The sequence below is a fragment of the Ammospiza nelsoni genome, chromosome 8, assembly GCF_027579445.1.
Source record: "Ammospiza nelsoni isolate bAmmNel1 chromosome 8, bAmmNel1.pri, whole genome shotgun sequence".
NCBI classification, from domain to species: Eukaryota; Metazoa; Chordata; class Aves; order Passeriformes; family Passerellidae; genus Ammospiza; species Ammospiza nelsoni.
The window spans coordinates 27,234,112-27,261,790 of record NC_080640.1 but is presented as its reverse complement, the minus strand read 5'-3'; the positions used below and the strand labels follow the sequence as shown (position 1 = coordinate 27,261,790).

The 27,679-nt window shown below is 39.5% G+C and overlaps 1 protein-coding gene across 1 annotated transcript in view; it reads right to left on the bottom strand.

The window, feature by feature from the left end:
* GRID1 (glutamate ionotropic receptor delta type subunit 1) overlaps positions 1 to 27,679 on the bottom strand; it is a 480,002-nt gene that overhangs the window by 269,826 nt on the left and 182,497 nt on the right. The window contains exon 3 of the mRNA XM_059477042.1: positions 16,439 to 16,723. Coding sequence (XP_059333025.1) covers positions 16,439 to 16,723 — 285 coding nt within the window. The remainder of the gene's footprint in view (positions 1 to 16,438; positions 16,724 to 27,679) is intronic.

The window sequence follows — 27,679 nt, the reverse complement described above, 5'->3', positions numbered from 1 at the left end:
GGGAAGGTCAACATCCAAAAAATTTAGAAAAAAGCATCTGCATATTTAATTTATTTGGCCTTTTTTCCCAAGCACTTTCAGAAAGAGAGCATGCATGAGAAAAATAATGTTTGCCTCTAAAGATGAAAACTACATCTATTGAAACACTACATTGCATACATTGACTCAAAATGTCCCCAAATAAATCAAAAATTAAGTAAATACAAGCATTTTTATATTTCCAATTAATGATTAAGTCAGCAGCAGGTTGATATTGTACCAATAAAACCAGCATTTCTTCAAGGAGTTTCATCTCCTTGCTAATGTCTGAAGATACCACTGTCCCTGCATTTCTCATGGACAGGAATTACTATGAAAAACTATTTCTCACTTCTGTGAAGGAAAAATATTAACAATTTTCAAGATTTTGCAGCATAGAAATTACCTAGATCTCAACCATGCTGCAATACATTGTAGGTGTTTTCTCACCAGCCCTGACTTACAAGAAATATTACTGCATGTAGAGACCTGTGCTGCATAAATCCCCAACCCCAGCCACTGTGAAACTGGAAAGCAGAGCATACCCATTTGTGCTGCTCATTTGCACTGAATAACAACTCAACTATCAAACTCAAACAATTTTAACTCAACAATCTGTGACGGAGGAGAGAAGAGCTATGGGAAAGGGACCGTGTTTTTATCCAAGATCGAAAGCCATTTTTCCACAACCTGGTCCCTGCCATTTGGGTCTCCCAGCACTCCTGAAGCCTTCCAACACTGCCCAAAGCCAAACCTGTGCTGGTGCCAAACCCTTTCCCCAGCACTGCAGGGTGAAGCAGAGTGCTGTCAGCAGTGGCATCCACCTTTCATTCCCAGGGAACCAAAGCATCCTCCACTGTCCAGGGATGATGCTGTTAAAAACATCCTAACAAACCATCATCAGTGCTATGAAACAATTCCAACCCCAACACACTCATAAAATCAACAGACAAAAATAACAAACTTACTCTCCTGTTGTCCCTTCTTCCCCCCTTTCACTAAGAGACATCTTCATTTAAAAAAAAAAATCTTTAATCAAAAATAGGAAAATAGGAAGATGAATTAAACACTTGCTATCTGTGCATATCCCACTCTCAAAAGACAACAACGACTTTCATGCAGGAATCCTCTATGTGTAAACATATTAAACTTTCAATAATCAGTATACAAGGGCATTAGAGAAAAAGAGCATTACCTAAGGCAGAATTACCTCCCAGTCATAATGTTTGCCATATAAGCATCTGGGTACAATGAAACAGAGACCAACACAATGGGAACTCAAAATTAATATGGCAGGATAGGACTGAGATTATGCAATTATTACCATTTTAATACACACTGAAAAGCAGAAACAAGCTCTCAATTATCAAAATGTCTCAGGGAGTGGGAACTAACATAGAAAGCCTCACTGCTGTATTACAATTACATCTCTTCAGGCCTGCATACCTTTTGTCACTTGCCTTAATAGCAATATCAAACACTACAGATGACAGAAATAAAATTGTGGAGAGCTTTATTATCAATCACTTTAAGCTTCCAACAGTAAACAAGAGTGTTCAAGCAGGAAGACCAGTGCAGCAAAGCAAATGTCCCTCCATGGTCTACCAAGCTCTCATTTTTCAAACATATGGACATTCAGGTTGAAGTCCTTCAAAACGTGATTAAATTCACAGTAAAATATTCTATGCTCTCACAATTTCAAGCATCTTAACATCACATCTAATTCTTATCTTTTAATTTAATTTAGGAAAAACTTTAATCCTTAAAAAGATGTTGATTTTGTCCTTGAGACAAGTCCTTCAGGTAATTTTACTTCAGTATCATCTAAGTTAGAACATATTTTACCTTGACTATCATCAGGATTTACAGCCAACCATCTCCAATATTTATCAGCTTGCCTGACTTTAATTATAATATGCATGGAGCTAATGGAGCTAACTTCCAACACCACATCTATCAGACTCAGCTTTCAGAAGCTCTCAGCAAAGCCTATGCACGAATGCTAGCTCAGGTAACGTGGATTTCCTTGCACCCCCCAGTGTGATCATCCATTAATAACAGAGAGTTGGCAGAACAGGGAGACGGCAGGGACAAGACACTGCATACCTCCAGCACATGGTGAAGACAGCATTACCTCAGGAAGCCCCTGACAACAGACTGCCTGGCACACACTGTGTGGTGTGATGGAAATCTCACACTTTCCATCTGAAATACCAAAGAAAGAGAAGGAAAAGCAAGAAGAGAACACTAAGAGGTAGTCAGCTCCCAGCACTCAAACGCACAAACTCCAATGTGTTTGCCACATACTTGGTGTTCACAAATCAACACAAATCACATTACCTACAAAACCTGATCTTGCCAAAAACATTCACTCTTCAGGACAGACCAAACACAACAAATTAAATCTGAAAAGTAAAATGGTAAAGAGAGGTAACAGGGTTACCTTGAAACAAAGTTGTAACTGAAAACCTTTATAGCTCTAACAGCTACAGGCAGGGCTCATTACCAGCGGGTTCTGTGTTGGCTTTTTAGCATGTGCACTTGCAAACATGATACACACACCTCACATTTGTGCTGTGTGTGCACAAAGGAAATAGCACAAGGAATTGTGCAGTTTCAATGAAGGTATGTTCCTACAAAGGCCAAGTGCTATGTATTAGTTCCTACCCTCCAACTTCATAAAACTGACTTGCTTGGGAGCCTGAAAAGCTAGATGTTGTTTTGAAAAAACAAAAAACAAAAAAAAAAAAAAAAAAAAAAAAAAAAAAAAAAAAAAACCACGAACAAAAATCCCAAGAAATTTTTATTTTTTTCCCAGAAATACCACCTTTATCCATGTGTCTAAATGGTACCAAACTCCTATTTCCACAAGTTTGGGGGTCTTTTTGTATTTATGCTACCTCTGTATTTTAAGCTCAATTTCTAATTACAGCTTCCAAGTGCCATTCATCAAGACAAGCGTGAACTGTCTTTGGTCTTCATTTACACATAGATGTACACATTTTTACACATATATGCACATATATGTAGAGCAATAAGTGACAACACGATGTCAGCACAAGGACATGAGTAAAAACATAAACATTGCCCCCTGAAATAGTCTCAGCAAATATGTTCATGTGTCTTTTTCTCCTACCCTTTACATCACCAGTCAGTCTCAGCAGTGGGTGGGCAGCTGTAAGGACAGACATGCCAAATCAACAGAGCTCTCCCAAAAAGCTGGCTCTGCTTTGTTAGCTGCTGTGCCACTGTACAGGCAGCTGTTGTGTAGACTGCAGGGAAGGAAGACGACCAGCTCCTGATTAGCCTCCAATTAATGCTGCCCAAATGACTCCACAGCTCTTCCCATTGTGAGGGCAAGCTCACAAGCAAAGGACAGAGTAATAACCCAGTCCTCACGACTTGCATTCCAGTGAAGCCTCAGAAGCAGAAGATGATTACAAAGGGAGAACGGCAAATCATTTCCAAGCTCTGACTTGCAGCCTCAGCAAGTAAAGTGAGATATAAACCCCAGTGCATAGTGTGGCAGTTGTTATGGCTTTTTACCAATTACCTCTGATAGGGATGGCTCCATTTCCCCATTGCTGTGTGAAGCAAGGAGAGAGACAAAGCCTGTACCTTAAATAGAAACACTAACTGCAAAGTGCATGGCTGCCAGATGAACCACAAATGAACACAGAAGCCACTTCAGACTTAATGAATACTGATCTCACTTCCTCACCCTCAATACAAGGAGAACAAAACTGCATGTGAGTACAGTAAGGCCCCTCCTGAAGAACCCCATTGGTTCAATAATCTCTTGCTGAATTAAGCCCTTTGGGCCAAGGTGTCAAAAAGAGGAGGAAGTGCCTTCTCCAACAGGAATGCCAACAAATACAACCCCTATTATGAATCAATACTCAGAGTTTCTTTTCAAAACTGATATCAAAGTGGGGCACACCACCTTTTCTTTGAAAGGATTCACATGAAAAGTGTGAACAACTAGGTTTTGGCTTGGCTTCTGTTACTGAGATTTTTTTAAGAAACATTAAGGGGCGGGACTTCAGCTCAACCCTCTCCACAGGAATTAATCTCGTTTGTGATAAATGTTAGCCACTCTTAAAAAAGCAAGCTAATCTAAACCACACACACAACCTATGACCTGAACATTTGGAACAGAAAAGCTGTGGAAAAACCACAGGGATGCAAGCACTGCTTGCTGCTGCAAACTATGTGGTAACCAGAAGGTTGTGGGCCATGAGTGTAAACGTGACTGACAGGTTAAACTGATGTATGGAAGATTCCCTTAAATTTCAGTAAAATTAAGACTTGTCACATTTTTTAAAAAGGTCTTGGTAAAAATGTATTCAAAAGGCAAAACAATCTGTAGACCAAGAGATTGCTCTAAAAGTCAATGAAAATCGGTCATCTCCCTGACACTGAAATGCCAATTACTTTTCACTGGCAATTGAAGTTGAAAGCATAGAGATGAAGCATCTTGCCAGCTTTTGTGGTCTTTAAGTTTAATGACTATTTGGCCTTAATTTTATTTTAAACATATGATATTTCATATAAGTCAGTCAAGTTCTGTAAGAGACTCCCCACCATGAGACAGGCTGTGGGCAGAGTCTGGTGTCTGACAACATGGCTACATCCTACACAAGATTTTCTAATGAAAAACTCACTTGTGGATGCATTAACATGTTTCAAAAAAATAAACTAGCAATTACCATCACACATTACCACTTCTATACAATTACCACAGTAATTAACAGCAATAAACATTAAATGTTGAAAATACTACTCTCAGATCATTATCATAGTCTTTATTTATTTATTTAAAGGATAAATGAAAGATTTTTTTCCCCTAACACCACATCTCTTTAACACATAAAGAATTAGCTAAAGAGAAAGCAGCCATCCTCCCACCCAAGACATATGGGAAAACAAAGCTATTTGCATATATCCCCACAGGTCTCCTTTTGCCTGCCAATTTCCAGTCTTTAAACCATTATTAAGGAAAAAACATTTTGCTGCTTATTTTGGTTAGTGTGTTCTGCTAAAGAGAATACTCAAGCATTATTTTTTACCTTTTTTTTTTCCAGTTAGATTAGTAACACAAGAACATTCAGGAGCATGTTGATCTAAACATCTCCAAAATCACTCTCTCTCACATGCAAAAACCATAGGTATTCTTACCTCCTCATTTTCTAATCAATCCATGATAAAAAAACATGTCTCTACAGATTTCTGCTGAAGCAATACTTGAAAAGCAGCAGTGAGCACAACTAGGAGGAAATTCAGCAAGGCTTTTTGTTTTCCAAACAGTCATTCAGAATCCCCAAATGATTGTCTAACACTAACTTTCATCATTATTAAAATCCAAATATCTAATTAGCTATTGTTTTACTAGACAGCAAGGGTAATCCTTCTTCATATGTTAATATTAAAAACCTGGTATGAAAATGCAATTCTCTCCTGTAAAGGGTCAGAGCTCCTCAAATACTCCCCCCTGCCTGAGGTGATTATTAGTTCTGTAAGGATGTCCCTTTCCCTCAGGTGGTATTGCCAGCCCCTCTGCAGCAGAAGGATCTCAAATTTGTTTGGTTTTATTATAAAGTGATTAATAAATTTCATTAAGTCTCAAGCAAAGGAAAAGTCCATCTGTAGAGGAATTTAAAAATGTGACCAAGAGAAAGTTAAATCTTGCATTAACCATGATCAAATTCAAATATTTTTAGCCGATCCTAAACCATCACAGTAACTACTGCAGACTCAGGTTTTTAGAACTCTTATAGAGATGGTTTACTCAATTCCAATCCATGATACAATATAAGAATAACAACGAATCTTCCTGACATCAGCTGAGGAAGAGGAAACATAGAAGGTTAATTAGCACACAACAGGGATTAAACAGTGGAACATTGGGAACAAACTCCTTTCCTGAGCAGCAGCACTCACTAGTCCTGTGACTTTGGTGTAATGTTTGGAATACCTCATGTTTAACAACGTCTGATAAAAGCTTTTAGTAGCCTTGGTACTCTGCAAGACCCTTTTCTTCTGGAAAGCCCTGATATCAAACCTGAGCAAGCACCTGCTGCTGCTGGGTTGATTCTTTGCTAAGAGTCTGCAATCAAGTTCACAGTGCAACCTTGTGCACAGCAGAACTTCAGAGCTCTCTCTTGCCTTTATCACCTGTATTTCCTAAACATAATGAATTTAGAAAAACATCTGAATTTCGAGGAGACTTTTCACTCATTTTTCAGGTTAGTGCACATCAGCTCTAACATAATTTGAGAACCAGTAATACATTTTTCAAATTTATTCTTTAAATCAACTCAGTCCAGATTCTTTAACCTAAGCAATAAAATAGACCTCAGCCTTAAAAACAAAGTTCCTTCTCTCCTTCCCCCCAAAAGTGAAGCTTTTAGCTAATTTTTACCCTGGTGATTTTTTTTAATGAAGTGCAGTGGCATTGCTGAGTTAATGAAATTAAGCTCCTCTGCCATCTTAACCATAGCTAAGCACAGAAAGGGAAACAGACAAATCTCATTGCTGACTTTGTAGTTTCCTATCTTGCCACTTTACTAACTGGTTGGTAGTTTTTTTATTCAAGCACAGCACATTATAAACCATCAAACACTTTTCTGAGGCATCTATCTGAAGAGACCATAAATGTCTTACTGTTCTCTGGCATAACCAAAAAAATATTCAAGACTTCTCTTACTCCCAATTAGTTATTTTTCTGTCTAAACCAGACCCAAAGGGAACTGGCTGAATAACAGGAATCTGAACAGGAAGAGGATGGCCTGAGATTCTCCCCAAAAGCACTTCCAACCCCTAGTGCCATCACTGCCATTACACCACTGTGACATCTCCCTGAAGCTGGTATGTGGTTACTGGGAGCTGCTGAACTGGCCAAACTCGCTTGTCTCTGGGCTTGCAGGCTCTCCTGCTACCATAATTTGGAATTTTTTTTCTTTCCAACGATTTAATTAGGATTTGAGGGAAAGAAAACTTAAATACACCTGTCATGAGTACTCAGTCAAACCCACTAATTGGCCACTAACCCAGTATTTTAAATGTTCCTCTTTGCTCGCCTCCCACCCTTCCCATTGCAAGGCTGCCCTTGTTATTCCTATTTTAGTACTCTGATATATTGTTTCACTTAATTACAGCTTGTCCACACCTATATGGCTGCACAGGATGGGAGAGAATAAAAGATATACAGCACCACAAAGACTCCCACAGATACTTCTTTATACAGCAAAGACACAATGTCACCAAATACTCCTTGCTAAATAGAGAGAGCACACTTTGGGTGGTCCAAACTACTTTTCAATAATTTGATGCACTCATATATGCTTCCATACATAAGGCAATCATTACAAAGCATCCTTAATGCAAAGCAACAGAGAAAATCTTCACAGAAAAGAAAAGCACACTGCTGTTCCTTCAGTCAAGATTTCTATTGCACCACAAGGGCCTGGTGGGGTGTCCAGTTAGGTGTTGGTGCTCAGGCTGTGCTGACTCATGAATACAATGCCAGAATTTGACCTTTAATTATTCTTCCACAGCAGGAAGGATTATTATTCCTATGACAAAAATAAATGACAGTTCCTTCCTGTAAAGATTCTGTCATTTGAAGGAGAAAGGTGATTACAGAGAAATGTTGGTCCTAGTTAATGGATTATTTCTTTCTTAACAAAGTTCCTTCGACATTATTATATGGCTTTTGGGAGATGAGATAGGTCTTAATTCCTGTTAATGGCAATGTCAAATATTCATGCCAGTGGGCCAAAGCAAATTGACTTTGAAAATTACTGAGGAACTGCATTAGGACAACTGACATCACTGGGTTATGGCCCATTATGCAAGGAAGGCATTTTGTTCTTCAGACACTGGGTGTTGTTTGGTTTTTTGGTACAAACATAACAATTCTTCTGTTGCACAGTTTCTGTATTTGCCTGACTCCCCATGCATGCTTTGCTAGAAGATGCTTTGCTGTTGATGTAAGCAAACTGTGGCCAGAAGCAGAGCAGAGGAAATCACTCTTAACTTTGGAAATGAAATTCAAGCCAACAACACACACCAGCACTGAATCACTCTCCTGAGCTCCCTTCCTCATCTGCTATGCAACAGCTGAAGATTTATCTACCCCAAGGTTTGATTCTTGCTGATGGATGAGGTAGGGTGCTGGGAAGGTAGAAGGCCATGGAGCAGTGACTTTGGTGACATCATGCAGTGCTTACAGGATCACACAGCTGGTGAAGAGTCTGGAGCCAAGTGCCATAGGAGCAGCTCAGGGAGCTGGGAGAGTCTAGCCTGGAGAAAAGCAGTCCCACAGGAGACCTCTCCTCTCCCTGCAAATACATGAAAGGAGCTTGCCACCAGGTGGGGGTCCATCTTTTCTACCATGTAACAAGTGAGAGATCAATAAGAAATGGCTTCAAGCTGCATGAGGAGAGGTTTAGATTGGATATCAGGAAAAACCTCTTCACTGAAAGGGTCACCAAGCCCCAGAACAGGCTGCCCAGAGAAGCAGTGCGGTTGGTGGAGTCACCATCCCTGAAGGCATTTAAAAGACCTGTAGACATGGCACTTAGGGACATGGTTGATATTTGGACTTTATGACCTTAGAGGTCTTTTTCCAATCTAAATTATTCAATGAAGTGGGGACTGCCAATAGTTCCTGACCCCACAAGACATTCCAAATTGATGAATTCAACTACTGTCTCCAAATAGTGTGACAGCAGCTGTTGCCATTTAGTGCTCTCCCATAACAGGGAAAAATCAATTAAATTATTGCAAGGGATGTCCCAGCTCAATTTTTGTCTCTTTCTTGAAGGCCTCTATAATTCTCCCATATGGCTTTGTAAGAAACAGTTTGAGTCTTGGCTACTAAAGCAAGAGACACTAAAACAAAATACACAGTATTTAAAAACTATCTCTGTAGGACTCAATGTTCCCCAGTAGTGAGACTAATCCTATTTATTCAATTTGTACACAAAAAAGAATGCATTATTTCCACCTAAACAAATGCTATTATAAGATGATAAATATTAAATCACTCTCCAATAGAACTCAGACATTCAGATTACATTGGAAATGGGCTCTGACTCTGAAAAATCAAAACTTTGAAACATTTTTTCCTCTGCCTTTTATTTAATTTTTACAGTCTAATGATGCATTTTCTCCTCAAATGATTGAACTTATTCTTAAAATAACGCCCAGAGCACCAGATTCAAACATTAAATACATGAGAAAGTAAATGCAGAAGGTATAAAAGGCCCACACAGCTCAATCCAATTGCACATGTCTGGCTGGGAGGTGCAATTTGTGCAGCTGTGCACAGCTAGCTAGACATTGAAAACAGTTTGGACAGGGTGCTGAAGAAAGCCAGAAAACCCACACAAAGGTTCAGCCATAAGAAAAATAAATAAATAAAACACAGAAATGTCAGAAGGAGAAGGAATGGGAATTTCTGTCTCAATAAGGAAAACAGAAAGAAGTGGTAGGAAGCCACATCAACACTTAACTGGGTAAAACAAACCAGAAACGGTCTCCAAACAGGGAAGAACCTAAAGAAGTTCTGTGCACAGTGGCATCAGAAGGATTACTGGGGGACTGGGCAAAGGCACAAAAGGAGCAGAGGAAATGTTTCCTTGATTCTGCATATGGACTCACATACACATTTACACACAAGTGTATACACATGTATGTATATAAACATACACACTCCTTTACTATTTTTCTTGAAATTCACACATAAATATCTCTCTATATAAATAATTCTGTATCTAAATCTACCCATACATATGTGTGTGTTTGCATGTATATGTATACACACAGATGAATCCTCTCCCCTACTGTTTGCATGAAAGCCAGTGGGGATTGGGAACTTATTCAAAGCTCATTGCAAATTGAGATATCTGAATATATTTTCTCAGAATTATGTCACTGCCTGAAGCCCTGCATACATCCTCCAAGACAAACTTCAACCTTTCTGTTCAATGTCCAGCTATGCTTTCATTCAACAATTTCCAAGTGGACGTGTAAGCATTCAGTCCCTAACAAATCTCAATTAAAGAGACTCCCTTTCTGGAATGGGGTCCTCACATTCCCTGCTCAAGTACACCAAATCATCCTTACATTTCTCCTTGTCTTTTTCACACCCCTGAACCAACTGCTGACTTCATGCCATCGGTCTAAACTCAAGAGATTCTATCTACCTTCAGTCAGGGAAAGAAAGTCAAGAACTTAGGCTTTCCACAGATGACATCTACACTTCCCAAAGACCTCTCTGTCCAAAACTAATTAATTTGCACTCTCTGGTTCCAGGCTGCTGAAGTTGCCCTTTCTTTAGACAGTGTGTGCTGTATTATTCTGTTTCAGAATATAAAGAGAGGAAAACAGAACCACCAATAGGCCCCAGTTTCTACAAAGCTGAGCCTGAAGACTGGTCACTAAAATGAAATGAGTTTAAAAATAGACATTAAAGAATGAACAACAAGAGCTTTCAGGAATAGATTAATAATCACTTTTGGCCAGATGACTGAGCTGAAAACTGGTTGAAAACTGCTTCTAATAACATCTTTCATTACCCTTTCTCATGAGCATCCACCCAGATAGAGATTTCTCAAGCCTTTTAAGATTAAGTGATTTTTAAAATATCTATTTTGAATACAGAGTGCAAACCTCCTGTTCTGAAAGTGTTGGTCCAGGGGGTTTGGAATTTTTTAAAATAACACACATCATCTCTTTGCAAAACATTTTCAAACTATTTGAAAGTTCAGAATTATTTCCTGAACTTGCCTTGAATTTCTGAGTGACACAAGATGCCTGAAACTGCCCAAACTCTTGGTCTAGAGACCTCTGACTGGTCTTTGCTAACACTGAAGTTTACAGGAAAGCTGTGATATTACACATTGAGAATAAAGGCTGCACCATAACTTCAGGATCATTTGTATATCACATCAGGCATTGTCCTGGAAGCATTTCATATGTTTTATGGGAAACAACCACTGCCCATGCTCCCATACCTTGCTAGGAATTACAGGGATTAGAGAGGGGGAAATCTCACTGCTGCTATTAGCACACACACTCACATACCTTAAAAATCAAAGTACTAAAAGTAACGTATAAGTAATAATTGGAAGTGAAATTGACTTTCTTTAATTACATTTGGTGTTATATACTGTGATGCATTACTAAATAAAAAGAAATACCATCACAAATGACAAAAATCCATGCTTAATTTAAGCAGACCAATTACTTTAAGTGCTGCTACAGTCAGAAAAGTGATTCAAGGATAACACAATTCCATTTCTTCAATAGCTTCCAGATCAAATTCAATGTAAGAGTCAAAAGGTCAAATTTTTTTCTCTACCCCATGGTATTACAAACTCCCTGTTGGACCTGGAGAACTTGGCTGAATTCTTTCTTTCCTGGCATTCTCTGCAGCTGCAATGATGATCATACATTAAAAGACAAACACTTTTTACAGGAAGGTCTTCATTTTTCCAGGTAGATTTTAAACAACTCTGGAAACTAGACATCCAGTGTGCAGTTATGCCTGAGTAACTAGGTACTGCAGAAATTGTGTAGAATAAATACTCAGGCAATTCTGTTCCTTGCTGGGTTAAAAGGTGCTTAGCCCCAGTCCATCCCTGCCCTTTATTACCTCATACAGCAGCATCAATGTAGAGGTAGCTGAGGATTCCCTCCCTGTGATTGCTGTTGCAGACTGATGAGCATAAAGAAGTTAAATTTCTCTGCAGCTGGCTGCCTAAAATCCATATATCTTACTGTTAAACAGCAATCTCAATTCAAGCTTCTCCACAACAGTTCCAGCTGGGATGCATCAACCATTTGGAAGAAAACCAGGTATTTTTAATAACACATGCACACTCTTATCAGCACAGCTCATGCAGGACAAGTCAGACACTTCCTGGCAGTGTCAGATTTGCTGAAGAGGCACCTACCAACACAGGTACCGGTGGCTCAACACCTCAGGTGTCACATTGCTGTATTGATGTTAAGCAAGGCATGCTCACTGGAAATACGGCAGCCCCAGTGATGCACAACTGGTTGTCTGGCAGCTGAAATCATGCCACAGAAAGCAGAAGTTATAAACAAACAAGGATAAAAGAAAACTTAAAGCAGGTAAGGTGAAAGTAGCTCATATGCAAATGTTCTGTATTGCTTCTTTTTTGTTGTGACAGTCAATGTTTCACATCACAAGGGATTTGCAGTGCCCCACGTGGACTGTGCAAATGCATGCATTCTTCAATTTTCATTACATTCCTCTGAAATTAAATATATGCAAGCTAGCAGCCTGCACAAAGGAATCTTGACAAAAGAAAGACCATTACATGACCAATATATCTTGCTGTAAAACTATTAACAGAACAATTCCTGTAAATTACAATCATGGATGAGGCCCTTGACAGGCAGGACTCAGAAATCAAACTGCCACGTAATTGCTGTGGGAAACACAACTTCCCACAAAACCAGTCATATCAAAAATTAAGTTCCTTCCACATAGCAAGATGAATCAAGTAGCATTCAAAGTTAATGCAGCATCAATGAAAAAGAACAGACCTCTAATCTTGGGGGAAAAAAAAAAAATCAAAAATCAATAAACTGTGGCCTTGGGGTTTTTCTCCTGTAGGAACCAAGTTTCATAGCTTGGTTTGGGAGGTCAAATGATCCTCAAAAGTTTCTTCTGTAAAACTTTTATACAACACTTCAGCAAACAACACTCACTTACTGACACCAAAACTTAAGAATAAACTATTGCAGCTACTTTTCACAGGTCTAATACCACTTTCATTGACAAAGTGAAATCATAAAAAGCCCCTATTTTAAGTCAGATTTTGTAATACAGATACGCAGACATGTATGAAGGAAAGCAGAGACCTAATCTAACTATAGAGATAAAAAGAGTTTTTCAGCAGTAAGGTTAATCTAGTGAAAACATTGCTGTTACTCACATTTCTCTTCAGAAATATGATTTAATATGCCTCATTGTTTTCATTTCACATCCAGCCTCCAAAACTCTTCTCAAATCCATCCTGTCACCACACATCTGCTTATTTGCTCACCCTAGAAGCACAGTTTCAACTGTTTATTTCCCAACCTCATCTTCTGGTGGGTGGCACCCACTGCTTTTAACTGATAGTCATTTTACAGCTTGGTATGATTCTTTATGAAACTTGCCCCACTACCAATTTTTCTGTCAGGAAAGTTTGATTACTGATACCTTTACATCCAGAAGGTCAGCAAAATAAAATATTAAACCTCCCAGCAGGCCTGTGCAAATTGTTGCAATATATATGGAGGCACAAAAGATGCTCTTGTAGAGGAAAACATAATTCAAAACACATCAGCACAACTGAACCTCCTCAGGATGACAAAACAGATCAGAATTCTGTTGCAAATTCTTTTACAGCTGGGTGGACCTGGTTCCACAGAGCACCATATGAGAGACATTGGCCAACTTAGGGGCAGTTGGTTTTCTTCACCAAGAAATGAATGTCAGTCTCAGCAACTGCAGCCTCCCAGCGCGATCAATGGGGAGCAGGATCCTGTGCATCTTCTGAAACCATGCACAAGGCATAAATGAGGGAAGTGCAAAAACAAGGGCTAATCATAAGGATACAATATCAGTATTACCTTCTATCTTTTCTTGTATAAATACAGGGAAACTGAATGGACAATTATAAACCAATTTTTCCCCTATTGGTACAGCTCAGCAGGAATCTCTCAATTTCTAGTTGTAGACTTTAAAGCATTTTACTGTAAAGAACTATGTCCTTTCACTGAAGTTGTGCACACATTTTATCTGTCGTTTGTGTGAAAAAAATGCATATTTCATTGTAACCACAAGAATACTAGGGGCTTGTTAGGCTGTTCAGAAACTACTCTGTGTTTCTAACAGCCAAGTCCATTACTTTTCCACAGAAATTATAATTCCAGATGTATGTCAAAGAAGGGACAAGTAATAACTTTAATAAATAATTTTCAGCTTCAACATAATACAGTGTGGGACGTTCTTTAAATTGTGCAATGCTATTTAGTCTTCAGAAAACCTGACAGTTTCCACAAGGAGGACACCAAGGGCCTTTAGAGAGCAGCAAATGAACAAATTAAAACACTAATCAAAGGAACGGTACAACTTTCAGAGGCCAGCTAGAGAAGGACCACTTATTATAGAAAACCCAACCAAAGCTCAGTGCTGGAAACTCTCTGTAGTCACAAATATGTGATCTCCCTCATCATGGCCTGCAGGGAACTCCTGCCCCATGGGCAGGGAGGTGCTGCTGGATAAGCAGGAGCGGGGCTCTGTGGAAACTCAGTGCTGAGGAAAGGGCCATGCCCCTGGAGCCAGGCATCTGTTTTGGAGCTCAGCATGCAATACCCTGGGAGGTGGATTGGTTATTTATCCTCTGTTCACCAATCCACGCTCAGATCTGGCAAGGTTAACCTGGAACTTTATGGAAACCCCTCCCACCAAATTCTTACAAATAAAATTATTCTACTGGAATTAGCCTAAGATGAATGTCACACCCATGAGGAGAAGGAGAGGAAAGAGCAGCTGCAATGCACACCACACTCCCCACTGGAAGGGGAAGAATGCCTGTGGGAGTTTTCCATAACCTTAATGTCTTACTGATACCGCCTGTGCCAAATAGAAAAGATCAATCTGATCATAACTGAATTTAGAGGTACGTGAATTAAGGGTTTCAGGATTTGCTACTGAGATGTTAAGCCTTTGCAACAAAAAAAAAAAAAAAGAAGAAAAAGACAAAGAAACACAGATGCATCACTGGAATAAGGGTGCAGTTAGTGGAATAATAGTTCAGTAAGCAGAGAAGCCAGTAGGGAAAATAGCAGTTTGCACATTGAGCACCTGCAGTATTTCTAAGACGTCCTAATACGATTATTACTTCCCCTTTCATTCTTGAAATTAACTGTTAGAATAATTTCAGCTCTTTAAAGCCAATCCTCTGCTAAAGAGCAACATGCTTATCACTACCACAAGGCCACCAAAAGAACACTTACCACAAACCTTGTGACTTTTGCTTTCAAAGCATTCACTGGTCAAGCATTACAGAGGACAGTAATTATAGGACAGTTGATTTCCTGGGTTGCTAGAGTTTTTGAGCCTAAAGATTATCTCTACAAGCATCATGGAAGTCTCCTCATGCTTAAAACAATTCCATGTTGTTAAAATATGTTACAGTCTCAGTTGATTTCCTACTTAAACCCATCCTCACCACCCTCAATGTTCCTGCTAAAGAAACAGCAAATAACTATGTAGCAACTGAGAAGAGAAATCTGCACCCAAGACTCAGGATTAACCAAAACTAGCACCCAAAACTAACTAACCAAACTTCAAAACCAAAGATGCTATTTCTCTCTCACTTGCCACTGAAAATCTGATAGTATAAAGGGAGAATGCAAATAAAGATTTATTTTGCACTGGTGGAAGATGTAGAAAAGCTAAATTATATATGCATAGACATACATAAGATTGTTTTTTCCTTCTGTGATTTAACCTAAAGTTTGATTTTTTTATATTCTGTTCATGTTAAATCACCATGTCAAAAGATTTTGCATCACATTTTAAAGCAAAAATGTTAGCATGGTTTTAAAAAACACCATACAAGGTTTATTTTCCCCATTACAGATCCTGTATCCTAAGACAGGATTGCTGAATATACCACAAGCTAAACATATGGAACAGCGTTCATATCAGTTGAGCAGGGGTGGGAGGGGATACAAAAAAAAAATTATACACAGTTCCTTTTCCTTTTGAGAGGCTGGCACGATGAGAGATTTGGGGTTTTATTATATTTTATGCCTATCATAAGGTACCAGGGCAGAGACTCCTTTTCTTCGAGTTTCAGCTCAAAGGAAGAATTGTGCTGAAGGAAATGAAGGAGATTTAGAGAAAATGCTAACTCTACTTTTCAGTTTAAAGCCAGGAATATCACTGCGAAATTTAGTCCAGATACAGGATAGTGTGTGGAAGCATGTAGAAAAAGTAATAGTTATAGCGAAAAATATTTGTAAAGAGAACAGTACTCAGTTTTGATAGAAAGCATTTTCTGGAACAAGTAGAGACCATGCTGAACTTCCTTGCACATCTGTGTGACCCCTGCTGATCAATGTCAACACTTGATTAATATTTTACTGAAAAAGGGTGAGAAGATCCAAACTTGGTCTGTCTGGGTAGGTGTTGCTAAGCAACTTTGCTCCTTCTCTAGGAACTCGCCTTCACAGCAACCTTTCCTTCAAGGCAAAGACCGGCATCCACTCGAAACACTTTGTCAGTGAAAACCCCAGCATCTATTCCACCCTTCCCTTTCCATTCCCTCCCCACCTCCCAGCTGAGAAGAGCCCAGCGTGCCGGTGCCTGGAGCGCTGTCCTTACCGTAGTCGCTGTCGTAGAAGACGATGAACTTCTGCCAGCGCAGCTCGGTGACCAGCTTGAGCATGACGTCGTTGAGGCGCACGGGCGGGCGCGCGGCCAGCGTGTACTCCTCGTCCTCCAGGCTGGGGTTGAGCTGGCAGGCCGTGCGCGGGGAGCCGCCCGTGCTGCGCTGCACAAACAGGTGCGGGATGTGCATGGCGTCCGTCAGCGACTGCAGCGCGTTGGCCGACGCGCAGCCCGTCGACGTCACCAGCGCCAAGATGCCCAGGGTCATCAGGTCGCAGGCTGGAGAAGAGAACACGCAAAGCAGGGTTTGAATGAGCTCAGCAATTCCTTTGGCCAACCTCGATGCTAAGAAGGGAACGAGGAAGGTTTTGCCCTTGCCATCAACACAGAGCTGAAATTATTTCTATCGCGCTATCAGCTGAAGCCTTTCAGAGTTAGGGCCTGTACTTTTAGAGTAGGAGACAGTATCTGCAATCTGTCCTGGTATGCCAAAGTTGAGGACAGATAACATAACTACTGCCAGTCCCTGAGACACAGCTGATGTGGATGGAGATGATAGCCCTTGCTTCAGGTCGGTCCTGGTGCATGCAGGAACTGAATTCCCATTTTTTACAACTCACTTCACTGCTTTAACACCTTAATCCTTGTTGGATACACTGGATGAAGATTTTGGACAATAAAGAGCCATTTCGCTTCCAAGGACTTGCCTCATACAGCAGAGCTTTGAAGGAATTTTTAAATTGATGAAAAACATTCACTGTGTGTCTCAGAGCACTGAAAAAACAAAGGCATTCTTTAGAACCAAGACAACCCATGAATGACTAAACAATCATTAGCAACACTGTAGCTGTCCTTAAAAAGATCTGGAAAAGTACATATCATTTGAAAACACAGCATATACATTTGACCCCATCTGGTTTTGGGAATGAACCATTATTCTCATGCTGAGTTTGAAAACCAGACCACAGAGAGGCCTGGACAGTCTGCTCTGCTGCTCAGGCCACCATACATGTCATGTTCTTGCTGGACCTCTCCAGACCAAGCAACCTGATATTCAGCTGCAGTTAGAAAACATTTCGAGCCAGGGCCCTCAGCAGCAATTCAGTCAGTAGCGGTGAGAAGACTGTGTAAGAGTGTAAGGCAGCCAGGGATCCTGGTTTTTACTAACTCTAGTGAATAAATGGCAGCACAATTGGCCCTGGGAGCTCAGCACAGGAGACCCTCATAGTTTAGGCTAGCACTAGCCCTGAGGGTGCCCCGGGGGCACTAGGAACTGCCTGCTCCACTTTTGAAGAGGGCTGGGGGCAAGCTCAGTGGTTCTGCACTGTTTCAGACCCCAACAAGCACAAGCACAGCCTGCCCACAGCAAACCCTTGCTCTGCTCCCCCAGCACAGCAAAGCTGGACAGGGGGAGACTAGAGATGCTCCACAGCCCTGGGCAGTCTGCAGGAACTCCTTAACAGTGCATGAACAAAGAACCTCTGGGGTGCAATTCAGAGCCCCCTGGGACACCCAGAGAGCTGAGCAGGAAATTCAGCTTCCAGCTGGAGAAGGGAGGCTGCCCATGCTGGTGCTTCCCCTTGCAAGGAGACTGCACAGCCTGTGGGACTGCAGCCACACAGCCACAGGTGACCTGCAGCCTCATCTCCAGTGGAAAAGCAGAAAAAATAATACAATCTATTAAAAGCATTTATTTATCCTCCTCAAAACATTTATATCTCCACTTTCAAAGGCCAGAAAGTCAAAGGAAGTAGACTATGAATAATTAATAGTTAAGTATTAATTAATATTAATTACATCAATCTACATAATTAAATACACAACTGTTTCTCACACAACCAATGAAACACTCCACCAAAAATCTTCTCAGACCAGACAGAAAATAGATACATTTCACTTTGATATGGGATAACAGAAAAAAACTGTTTGATTTTCTCTGTGCACAGAATGTTCACCATGTATCCTGATGCAACAAAGATTAAGAGCTTTTAAAATTATTTCCTTGATGGTCTTTACAATAAACATATGTCAGCTGCATTATCTAAATTTACGCTGTGTTGATTATAGCTATATGAAATTGTTCTTTGTTTTTCCTGAGAGCTGACCTGATTTAACAGCAGGGAGGCATTATATTTGCCAAATGGGAGACCCAGGTTCGGGAACAGATTTGATTTCCCAGGCTTCTTGCCAGAGAAAACCGAACATGTCATACAGGTAATTTATTTAGTCACAGTAGGGGAGGGAACAGAGAAGTGAGAACAGAGGGAGAGAACAGCAGAGCTGAGCCATAAACCCTGCAGAGATCACCAGCCAGCAAGCTTTGCTGTCACCAAGGGTGAGAGCATCAAGCCACACGGGGCTGTAGCAGGAACAATTTACTTGCAAACCAGACAGAAGGAGACAAAAAACAAAGCCCCTTCTGATGGGAGGCTGCATTGGAGAGTCACTTATTTGTAAAATTCAGAGCTGATCACCAGTTATATACCAAGAAAGACCTTCATTCAGTGGCTGACGCTAACCAAAAGCTGCTGCTTATTAAAGCAGAGAGACCAGAGAGGCAACAGATCACAGCAAATGGGCCCCCTTATCTCCCAGCACAGCCCACCAAACACAGCTGAAATAGCTCAGCAAAGACCATTACAGCTGAGGCATTTTCCCAGTGTTTTGTAGCTTGTGTACACGGATTAGATTGAAGAATTAGTCAATATGTTTCCACATTCTGATATTTTTGTCAATTGATTATGTTCTGCCTGAAAGCATATGCTACTTAGTACATGTGTGCTCCTCTTGCCTTTGAGATAGCAGGCAATAAAAACTGGAATGACTAAAGAAGAAAAAAAAAGTTTCATGTTTTCTGAATTGCTTTCTTTAGTCAAATTACAGAATGTGAAACAGAACATGTCATTCCTAATAGAGGAATCTTTTTTGTTATACAAAAATACAATGGATTCCAAGAAGTTCAACCTCTCCACAATTATTGCACTGAAGGGTGAGAATAAGCTTTGAGGACATAAAGAAGGAAAGTATTACTTTTTACATGAGTAACACAATGGGGAACAACAACATAACAGACTCCATTAAAAAACTCATTAGATCTTAAAGCATCTCAAAATTCCTTAGCAAGGGAACATTCAAGGATTACACAATCTTGGGAGAAAATTCTGGTGGACCACTATTTTTTTTTAGTATTTCCCCCACATTCCTACAATTTCTTGCACAGAAAAGTGATGCAATTTTCTGTTTAGCTTCACAATAGCTATGGATTTGCAGCAACAATCAAATATCCTTGACTCTGTGACTGAGTAAATGGCTAATTCTGTCTATCAGCTGCAGCTTCATAAGCATTCAAAAGAACCTGCAATTTTTGCATAAAAATTTCATAACCCTGATCTTGACATTCTTACAAGCTGAATACATTTTATTTGAAATGCTTTGGTCCATATCAAACTACCAACATAAGGGAAAGGGGAATCAAAACACCTTGAGAACTTCAGTGATCTTCAACTACTATAGTTACGGTAATACACATTTAATAGTCTTCTGACTAAAATACCCCCAGTATTTATTTATGCTGCAGATATCTTTACTTAGATAGGTTTTAAGAAATAAGGCCTTGAAAGTATTTGTTCCACAGATGAAAGGACAGAAATGTTCTGGTAATCCTGCCCCACATTTGACTGCTATTTAAACAGATATAGATATTAATTTACTGTGCTGAGAATTACTTTATCACCATCAAACTTCATTTTAGGAAGACACTAACATCAGACTGCACATTTCTTACTATATGGTTTGTATAACACAATGAAAACATGAACATTATCATGCCTGAAGGATCTTCATTAATGTGTTTAAGCCAATTAAATCATGTCATGGTGTTGGTTCACCATGTATTGGTGTCCATTAACAGACCATCTCTCAAGCTTGTTCTTGGATTGCATTGAAGTTTCCCAAACTATTGAATAATCCTGTTTGTCACTGTCTTGGTGAAGTATCTCTCCTAAACTATTCTTTTGAAATCTGTTTGCAGACTTCCTTTTACAGATCTGCTTGACTGACTTTCAATCTTGAACTGTTATTTCCATCGCAGTATTTCACAAGACACTGCTTTCTTTTCCATCTATTGTCTCTCATTTTCTTTTCACATCATATCAATATATACAAAACTCTCTCATTTTGTGACCCACATCTGTAACTCCAGACCACAACTCTAACTCCATTAAGACCACACTTGAGCCTGAAAAAGGAACTAATAATTTTCAGATTTTGCCTTATCCACACGACCATTCTCATCACTCCTCATGGAACATGAGACAATGCAAGACCTCTACTTTGCTGCAATCATCCTTCAGGTCTTGCATTCCTACCACTGCTTCCTGTACTCCCCAATTGTGAAGACAGGTGCAGATGGAAAAATCCTGATTTGGCACCATTTTCATGGGGATATTTGCATTAAGAGCTTTATCTCAGATCTCTGTAATTAAATCCCTCTCTCTCCAAACCACTTGGGATTAAAATACTCCAAGAGAAACTGTTATCTTGCTCCTGGCAATGTGACAACAGGACCATCTCAGTCTCCCTTTCAGTGACTTCCTAGTATAAGAGTAGAAACTTGATCCTTTGTTTCCTCCATTATCAACAGAGCAGCTGCCAGTGTAATTTCAGCTCTAACAATATACCCACCTACTGGCATTCACACTGCCTCTTCAAACTTCCTTGTCTTTCTGTCTCTCACTTCTGGGCATCACCATCCTGCCCACTCTGGACACCCTCTCATATTAAATAAATCCTCTTCAAGTCTTTAGTTGAATATTTTTCTTTCCTTTTCATTTTGACTAATCCTTAGGAACTCTTTACTGACTGCAAATGAAGAATCATCCAAATCACAAATAACTTGCATTAAAAAAAAAACAAAAAACAAATCCCTGTTTGAAAATGGAGAGGCTGCTGCCTTTCTGCTTGGAAAGGTTTTGAAAGGAAGGAAGATATCTTCAGACACGCTGTATCACTCTGCAATGAAGTGATTAACTAAGTTGGCACTTAAGTGTCTGTGATTAGGTTTGAAAGCCACCTTCCTGCTGAGACAAGGGACCTCATGCTTGCCTCCGTACTACTGCCTCAGTCAATCTGACAGAAAACTAATTTTTCACATTATTCATCTTTAAAAGTCTGAAGAACACAGCAGATTCTGGGGGGAAACACCTGGTCTTGGGAACCTAAATTCTAATATTCCATGAGATTATCAAGGCCTGTAGTATCTGCTGAAAATGCTTAATTAGCAGATCCCAACTGAACTAGCAAGCAGATGCAGAATGTCATGTGCTATATACAAATGAACTATTGTATTATTTATGGGTATAAAATTTAATTAGCGTTTTGGTTAATTAGCCAATTTCAAGATAAACACAGATAGACATAAAATTTTGGGGTAAAACACTAGAACAACCAAGAGTTAGGAGATAAAAATGTATCTGTTGGAAAAATTGTGTCTTAGATCAAGATGTAGGGTCTGCAGGAAACACGCCCACAGAGATATTCTCAAATTAAATGGAAAAAGTCCTTCTGGGAGGTTTGTTGGAGTACTGAAATGAGACAGAGAAAATGATGCAAGGAAAAAGACTGCATCTACCAAGCAATACTTCACACTCAGAAGGATAAGGATACAATTCTATCCAGGTAAAGCCAAAGTAACACAAACCACAGAAGGGTTTTGCACATATCTAAGGAAAACTTGCCTGTTTCTGCTGTAGTACATAAGAAACTACCATGAAATTAGGGCACAGGCCCACAGCCAATGCAGTAGCCCAGAAAAATGGCAAAAGACTATTAGCTATCTACATTTTATTCCACTTTAGGGCTCCAAAAGCCTTTAAAATTTATTGGGTTTGTGCAAAACCAGCTGATCAGGCAGAAAAAAGTATAGAATAATCTCATCTAAATCACTGAGAACACTTCTATTAAAAATATTGATTTATACAAAGATTCACTCCTATTATTGTTATATTAAAAACAACATTGAAATTGGTTATCTAAGCACTCACTGAACCTCATGCTTCACTAAATGGGGTTTTCTGAAGAGCAATTTATTCTTGCTTCACATTTTAGGATGTTTCTTACTCTTCATCTTCTTTCCTTAACTGAGGAAGGCAATCAATAATGAATTTGCATAATTTGCACTTAAAGACATGCTATTTAGTTGTTCTCCCTTTTGCTCCTCAGCAATAAACTTCTTTTTCTTTGTTTCATTTCTGTAGGCTTTTACTTACCTTTATGTTCTATACTTACACTATGGTTCTTCAAATAACAAAGAATTTATTATTTTTATTAGGAAATCTACATGTAGCTATAGTTACTTGTCACATAGTGACTGATAATATGGAGAAATTATAACAAAGGTAGACAGCAAAAACCTTTTATGTAGCACTTTTATTGCTGTATCACCTTACATGTAGTGAAGATGAATATTTACTACTCCATTATTAAAACAAAATGCATCTTAAAAGTAGAAAGAAAATTCACAATTTTTCCTCAGTGGTTTGATTAAAATAAAGTAAATTCAAGAGAACCAAAACCCCAAAGTACCTCAACTTAGAGGTCTCCATTTTTAGGATAAAATGTTTGAGCACAATAAATATTCCCTCCTTCCTCTTCTCTGAGGAAGGGCAGGACAGGTGTACCAGCAAATTCATACATTAGTGTGTGCACATGAAAATTCAAATAAACACTATGTCAGAATTCCTGTGACAAAGCAGCATCTGAAAAACATCTCAAAAGCAAGGAAACCATGAAGATTTTTAAATGTTCACCAAAAAAACTTGGGAAAATTTCTTCTAAAGGTCATCCCCCAATTTTTGGGCAGTCTTTGTACTGTTTTCCTATGATTCAAGGAGGAGGAATAAGGGAATAAAGATGCTGGGGTCAGCAGCTGGCTCCATCCCTCCGGGCTCAGGGCACTAACAGGGGCCTTGTCACTGCTCAGTGACATCAACTGCTCCAGGAAAGGTTTTTTAGATCTTCAGCTTCCTTCCAACTCTGTTTTACAACCTACTGTCTTGGGGGCAAATTTTCAGCATGTATAAACTCTCAGAGCTCCCCTGGCACTACCAGAAGTGTCCTTTACATCTAAATAATTGCCACTGTGCCTTGTTTGCTCCATTACCCCCTTGGCTCAGCATTTGCAGTGCACTGTCATTGGTGGCTGGCACACACACAGACAGCTTTTGGTGCAAAGGCTGCAAAATGCTGTCATTTCATAGGACCTATGATGAACACCCAAACCAAAATCCCTTCCCTAGCACTCACATTAACTGCAGCAACTGGAGATGTAAAGAACTATCACTGGCAAGACAAACCAAAAAGCCATTTCTGTGCAGGACAACATTCTTTGTGTCAATACTAACCCACTAATTGAAAAATTACCCAGGAGCAGGACGAGGAGCAGTCTATACCACTCTTCTGTTTGCATTTATGCAAAGAAATTATTCCAAAATGGTAAGTAATATACAATAGAGATAAAAACAATGATCAAAACTAGAGTTGTGGCTTTCATTTAATTTATGGGAGTGTATTAATAACTCCCCTCACTCTTTGATGGTCAAAATAAGACACCAAGCACAAGTAACACTGCTCTACTGACAACACAGTTTCATTTCTGCACAACTGAGTGATGCCATCAAGTGGTCAACAAATACACCAGTTGTTTTCCAAGTAAGGTTTTTGGGTTCATCTTCATTGAACATGCTGTATGTTGTGTGGAGAAGCTACTGCCATGAAATCAGCAAAAAAGCACACTCCACTGATAAAAGCGTATCAATTGACAGCACTAGTGACAGGTAAGAGATGGCCTTGTTTTTCCAAAAGACAGCTCTGACACTGCTCTCTAGCTCCTCCTAAGAAGGTAAGAGTCTCTGAGAGCACAAACAGCCTTCTGCTTTAGAACTGATTTTTGCTATTTGTTTTGCAGTTGGGTGGATCTAGAAGACCACACCAGGAAAGAATGCATAATGTAGGCATTAAAAGTTTGCTTTTTTTAAAAAATGATTTAGCATTGTGAATGGTTAAGGATGTACAACATCCCAGAATTTAAACTTTTTCTAGTTTTCTTAATTAATAATAAAAAGAGCCATAAGCAGCTAAAATAGAAATTCAATTGTACAAAAATTCTGCAGAATAACTGTGCTTCTGTTTTCTCAACAATATGTAACTCCATTAGTGAAGACTTGCTCTTGGAATTGTAGTTTCGCATGATTAAAAATGTGATTAAGTATTTCTGGTAATTTTGAATAGTGCATGGTTCTATAGAATTACACATTAATCACAATGGCATCAAAAAACTATTTTAAGGCACTAGGTGGAACTGAATCAGCTTTGACTTTTTTTTTCTTTTTCCCCTTCAACACTAGTTCTGAGGTAGAATTAACGGCAAACCATCTCAATTATTCACAGAACAACTGCTTTTCTGAATACTGCATATTTGAGCTCTATTCTTTGTAAGTTCTTCAATAATTATGTTTTCTTTTGCCCTTCAACACAGAATGAGCTGCACTCTCTCACCCTCTGCTTTTTTCACCTGCCTTTCATGACAAATCAATGAGACACAAGTATTTTTTACACCCTCGTTAGCATTCTGCCCGGATGCCTGACTTTGTTGCCTCCTTTGGGACTATTTTACTTGTACATGCTGAGTATTATTTCAATGTCAGTATGGCTTGGGCTCAGATGGAGCATGCACCAAAGGAAAACACTCCTCTGCCATCTACAAAAGCAGTCAAACACAGCAATTCCAGATAAGCTGGTAAAACCTCCCATTCTTTGGTACTGAGGAGCACATTTGGATCCAGAGCAGCACTGACAACCAAGGAACACATCAGCCCTCCCTGTCTATTTAAAGATATCCATGCACAAATAGAGGAACTTCCCTTTGGGGAGAGGCTTAAACTCTTCCCTTTTGTGTCACACCTTAAACCAAAAGCAAGAGGGATGAGCATCAGCCCAAGCCTCCTCAACACTGCTTCTGCACTACCTACAAAACATCCCTGTTGTTCCCCAGCACATGAGGAGCACGTGCACTCACTGCACACTCCCACTCACACAGACATTTTAAGCAAACCAAAACACTGACGCATCATCTCCTTCCCAATCTGCCGTTGGGCTCACTAAAGTGCCTACTTGAAAATAACAAAGTCAAATAACCCCAAACATCTCTCCAAAGCAGCACTTCACATCCTCAGACTTTATGGGAGACTCTGGGGCACACATAATGCTATTGGGACTGCTGTGTCACCAGAAGCAGAATGAGAGACGGTTTAAGCTAAGTTCACAAAGGCTACGCCCTTGTCTCATGCACAGACAGCAAGTTCCATACTCCAACAAGCAGCTCCAGAAATGCACAGCCCTAAAACTCATCCTTATGGTCCCATCTATGATCTTCCCCCTCCCACAGCTGTTACTTCTACCAGCAAAGGGGACAGCAATATTACATAAGGCAGAGGAGACACCAGAAAGCTTCACAGAGCCAGGGAAGCACAGCCGTGGTGGAGGAGCCCACTTATCTGAACAGCATTCATTTATTTATGCCAACTGCTGAAAGACTTGTAGTGTTTATGAATCTGGTTGTGACTCAGGATGTATTTATAGCATCTATTTATCGACAAGCTTTAGGGGTTGATCTATTGAAAGATCTCTGCAATGTATCACATACTTACAACTGCATTCAAAGATTATGCAAATATCCCAAGCCTAGCAACAGTCTAAAGCTGCTATGTCATTTTCTAAAATCAACTTGAAAAGGAACACTTTCTCCTTTCCTCACTCATGAAAGACATAACAAATGCCAAAATTATTTTTGCTCATTACTAAGGAAAGGTTCCTGTCCTCACTCAGCACTAGTATTCGTGATATAAAAACCACTTTGCTTGCAGATCTCAAATCCCCCATGGCCATCCAGTGCTATAAACTGGGTAGCATTAAAACACTGCAAATCTCCATTCTCCAGTTTTTCTTTCAGCAGTTGCCACTGAATACTTGAGATACCACGCAACTTTATTAACACCTACTAAAGTTACTTTAAATTATTGGAGTATTACTCTGAATTTCTCTCTCCCCTTCAGCTCTGCAACGAGATAAATCAGGAATCCTGACAGAAATCACAAATTGTCAGAAGCTCTCAGCTGAACACATGAAATTAGCCGGATGTTCAAATGTATTTAACACCTGGTATTCCCACTGTGAACCTGAAGGAAGATTTTCAACACATTTACACAAAGTCTCAACATTTACACATTTCCTTACCAGAGGCTGCTGCAAGATCAGGCGTCTTATTTTAATGTTTAAATGAGACCTGACCTCTTGAAAGTTTTTTCCCATTTTCAACCAGAAGCTTTTTTTTTTTAACTATGTCACCCCTCTGTCTCTGGGGATAAACAGGTATTACGCTGGGGATAACGAGGCTTACCTCAAACCAACAGAAATGCAGAATACTTAATATATTATATTATTAAAAATAATTTAGAAATCAGTCTAATTACAACTTGCACCTAAGGTTTCTTGCCACATGAAAATCATACTAATTCAGACTCATCTAGAGGCAGCCACATAGAAAACATCTGCTTTTAAAACACCTCACATTCCACAGGAAGATACTGCTTCACTTAAAGCCTCTATTTTCAGCTATTGTACAATTCCTTCAACTGCACCTGATTCCAATTACTAGTAACCATGTTATATATACACAATATATTTATTGTCAGAGTGGATAGATAATGCAGGATAACTCAAGCCCTGTGGCATGATCTATACAAAACTATCATATTACACTTCTTATCAGGTGCTACTTAGGCTTTATTACTAAGAATGCTTAACTGGCTGTTATGTTTTATGTTTGTCTTCATATAATCTCATTATATAACACCTTCAGGTAGCTTTCTTTACTCACAGACTAAAACAATTTTGTCCCTGTCCTCTTACCACTGCATTTGAATGTATTCCACAGAAGACCAAAAGAGTTATTACTGCCCTACTACTGATTCCTGGTCAGAACATATAGTTACTAAAGCATTACCACGTGGGGACAAGTAAGGAATTCAATATTGCACCTTCCTGAACTGTTTCTACAGGGCTTTGTAACACCAATAACTAGTGCTTGTGCAGGAAGTTAAACACAGATGGAAGAAAAATGCTTCAATTAACAAGATAAACCTCATAACAAAGAAGCTAGTGCCTAATTTCAAGCTGGGC